Below are 4082 nucleotides of genomic sequence, written 5' to 3'. Positions count from 1 at the left end.
ATTGTACACAATCCTTTGCACACAACAGTTCCCCCTACACCCGGGGGCATGAGGGTAATAAACATAGGGAGTGGTTGACGTACGACCGGCCCAAGTTTGGCCTTGGAGCCTGCGAGCCTTGTCGGAAATCACACTCAAGGTGATAACCGGTTACTCTAGCCCGAAATACTGCGACAGACCTTAGCGTTTGCCAGGTGACGGCGACAGAGATACTAGGTCCCTATAATGGGGGCACCTTGGGGGCCTTAAGACCAGTGAGATTAGAATCGTCCTATACAATGCACTTTTCTCGACAGGGACCACAGACCATGGATTTATACTGCTCGTGGGTTATAATTGTTTGAGCATATGATTGTTGCATAGTTGTTTGTATAAAAAAAAAGAAGTTCGTCTGCCTTTTGTCATTATTCCCTTTCTTTTGTCTAAAAATATAAACAAAAAATATAGTGAAGCGCTTGTATGCTATACATATACTAGAACTGATAGGAATACCCAACAAAAATCAGTGCAACCTTTGTCATATCGTAAAATTATGAAAAGGGGCCCCGATGATGACCGACCTTCTAAGGATCAGTGTAACCTTTGTCATATCGTAAAAATATTATGAAAAGGGACACCTACCTTCATAAGGGCAAGCGTCATCCTGTTAGGAATTCCCTTCAGTTGGTCCATAAATAAGCTTAATAGAAATCTATTGTTATCCTTCGAAGGTGGCTTCTCAGCACTCCGTATTCAAGAGGACCCAAAAGAGAAAGGCTATGGAGACATTAATGGAAAAAAACCGCGAGCTGAATGAAGAGCTTAGGCAGCCCAAGGAGCAAATGGCTCGAATGTGCGAAACCATGAGCAAGATCCAACATGATGACAACGGTGCTTGTCACACAGGAGACGCGTCCAAGGACCACCTAAATGCTTTGGAAGAGAGGTTAAGAGCGGTGGAAGGTCATAGCTTTGACATTCAGGAGGCCGCTGAAATGTGCTTGGTACAGGATATCCAATTTCCGCCCAAGTTCAAAAGTCCCGACTTCCAAAAGTATACGGGATCCATTTGCCCAAAAAGGCATCTGACGATGTACTGCCGGAAGATGGCCGCCCATGTGAACAACGAGAAGCTCCTGATACACTATTTTCAGGAAAGCTTATCGGATGCGGCCCTCAACTGGTACATGCAGCTGGAGGGAGGAAGGATCCAAACATGGAAGCAGCTCGCTGACGCCTTCTTGCAACGATACAAATACAATATTGATCTTGTCCCCGACAGATCTGACTTGCAAGGGTTAAGCAAGAAGGGGGGTGAACCTTTCAAAGCTTATGCGCAGAAGTGGAGGGAGCTGGCAGCACAAGTAGAGCCTCCGCTTTCCGACAAGGAGATGGTGACCTTGTTCATCAACTCTTTAACCGGCCCCTATTATGATAAGATGATAGGGAATACCTCGACCCTTTTCGCCGACATAGTCACCATATGTGAAAGGGTGGAGCAGGGTATGAAAAGCGGTAAAATAGGAAAGCCTTCGGGGAGCTACGACTACAAGAAGTCCTACGGGAAGAAGAAGGAGGATGGGATCAATGCAGTCACCATAGCCACCACCCCTCCAAAGAGTCGAGGCGCTGTAGACCCCTAAAATTGTCCGGGTCGGAAATAAGACTCAAAGACTCTCGAAGACCGAAGGAAAGTCAGCCGGAAGGACTCCTGGAAGACCCTAGGATGATTCTTTGTAGGTCTAGAAGTCTTAAAGTAGCTTAGAATAAGGGTGTGTGAGGATTGGAGCCCAATACGCCTTCCCAGAGGTTCAGTACGGCCGTACTGAGCCATTTGAACTACAATACGGCCGTAGTGAAATCAATACGGCCGTACTGAAGTTTTTGAACTTCAGTACAGCCGTACCAAATTCAATACGGCCGTACTGTAGTTCAAAAACTCAGTACGGGCCGTAGTGAAATCAATACGGCCATACTAAAGTTTTTGAACTTCAGTACGGCCGTACCAAATTCAATACGGCCATACTAAAGTTTTTGAACTTCAGTACGGCCGTACCAAATTCAATACGGCCGTACTGTAGTTCAAAAAATCAGTACGGGCCGTATTGACCTCCCAGGCCGTATTGCGCCTCAATCCTATAAATAGGACGTCATTTGCACATCCTCCCACACTTTTTCGAGACTTCTGCACCCTCGTGCTGAGTATTCTTGGGTTTTTGAGCTATTCTCTGCCCTAGAAGTCTCTCCGAGAGCCAATCCGACGAAGTTCTTGAGTCATGAGCCATTAGCTTGAGACTCGAACAAGTCGAAGGGAAATCTCTTTGATTTCCATAGTAAAAATTATCTTTAGGGAAAGGAGCGAGCGGACGTGTAGTGGGAAGGAGCGCCAAAAAGCCTCCTGAACTTCGTTTTGAATATATAAAAGCCCGCTTCGAAGGTTTCTTTCCAAATCCCTTCTTTTACCACTTTTATTTATTGCTTTTTGATTGTTGCATTGCATGTTTAGAGTTTTCATCATGTAAATATTTTACTCATAATCGTTTCAAATAAATAGGGGTAATTTAGTAATTTTACGCTATTATTTATGAAATAATCCGTCATAGGGAACCCAAAAGGGGCGTTGTGGGGTGCTAACACCTTCCCCGCACGTAATCGACTCCCTTACCCAACTCTGGTTGTGATGGCCAAGTTGATTTGTGAAAATCAATTGCCTTATATCTTTTTCCAATGTTTTGAGTAAAACATTGGTGGCGACTCCAAGAACCCCTTTTTGCGAAAACCACTAATCCATGGAGGGTCCCGCTTGGGATTAACATGGATTGGTGAGAATCATTTAACAAAATTGTTAGTTCGATGAGGTCTCAGTTTGAGAATAAGTCGTCCTAACAATCCATCATCTTTCAAAACTTAAAAAGAGTCCAACCATCGTCGCGAATGCCAAGGTCCGTTTCGGCGGGTGGCGACAGATGGCGACTCCACTGGGGAAATTCTCGAGAGTCAGTCCCATTTAGTGATGGATTATTTCTAAAATGATAGTTTAAAATTACTTCATTACCCCTCGCTTGTATGATAATATGTTTTTCCTGATTGGCTTTAATAACTGTTGGATGTTTAAATTTTCGCAATTGTTTGAAATATAAACTGCACACGAACCTTTGCACACAACAGTTCCCTCTATACCCGGGGGCATGAGTGGAAAGCCATAGGGAGTGGATGCTAGTACGGCCGGTTGTCGAATGGGTCTATAGGTGCCCGTAGACCGTTGTCGGAAAGCATCACTCAAGGTGAAAACCATGAACTCGAGTCCGACAGTGCGTTGGAGCTTTCCATCGACTTACGACGAGAGGGATTGGGTCCCTATAATGGGGGCACCTTGGGGACCTTGGACCGGTGAGAACAGTTAGAACCTCCTTGAATATGCACTTTTCTGCAGGATACCCCTACCTCGTGATTCGCTCGTGACTGTTCGTGGATGAGTGAATTGTTTGTGCATTGTTTATGTGACATTGTTTGAGCATACATTGCATTCTTTAAACATACAACATTCCCTTTTAAAATAAGAATAAATAGGAATAAGAATCTTCCATTACATGGTGTTAACATCTACCTTCATCACATCCATATAGGTAGTTTCCCTTTTCACCCAAAAAAATATAAAAAACAAAATACCCAAAAAAAGAAAAAAAATTATTATTTATCCAAACCAAGCAATATCATGCATCATCTTAGGAGCATCCTGAAAACATGATAATGCTTAGTTGAATAAACACAATGCATGCATATTCAACGCCATCATCTCATATCATGCATTCTTATCAAAGATCATGGAGGGATCTAGGGGAGTGCATTGCATACATCTCTCCTAGTAATTCATTAATAACATTAAAAAGAAAGAATTAATCGATGCGTATGTTCATAATGGATCGCAGGCCGTTTGTTATTAAGTGTAAGCCAACAACCGCGCCAAACGGAGGCACATCAACTCCGTTGTTGGTAATCAAGACGAATAAAGGGGAAGGTCCGACACCGTTAAGGATCACTGCTCCAAGACCTTTTCCCTACGAATCGAATAAGGCTGTGCCATGGATATACGACATCCATTC

At 43.7% G+C, this 4082-nt stretch overlaps 1 protein-coding gene across 1 annotated transcript; it reads left to right on the top strand.

The window, feature by feature from the left end:
- The first annotated feature begins 758 nt into the window (after nucleotides 1-758).
- LOC145954886 (uncharacterized) lies at nucleotides 759-1622 on the top strand. Its single transcript, XM_083069572.1, has one exon. It carries the CDS (start codon nucleotides 759-761, stop codon nucleotides 1620-1622), a length of 864 nt encoding a protein of 287 aa, XP_082925698.1.
- The last annotated feature ends 2460 nt before the right edge of the window (nucleotides 1623-4082 follow it).

This window comes from Cajanus cajan, chromosome 2 (genome assembly GCF_000230855.2).
Source record: "Cajanus cajan strain Asha chromosome 2, NIPB_CcT2T_4, whole genome shotgun sequence".
NCBI lineage: Eukaryota > Viridiplantae > Streptophyta > Magnoliopsida > Fabales > Fabaceae > Cajanus > Cajanus cajan.
Note: the sequence above shows the minus strand (reverse complement) of the source record. Positions and strands in the feature narration are given on the sequence as shown.

Bases quoted from the DNA above. Each gene is read 5' to 3' on its own strand.
- LOC145954886 (XM_083069572.1), top strand. From the start codon at position 759: ATGGAGACATTAATGGAAAAAAACCGCGAGCTGAATGAAGAGCTTAGG.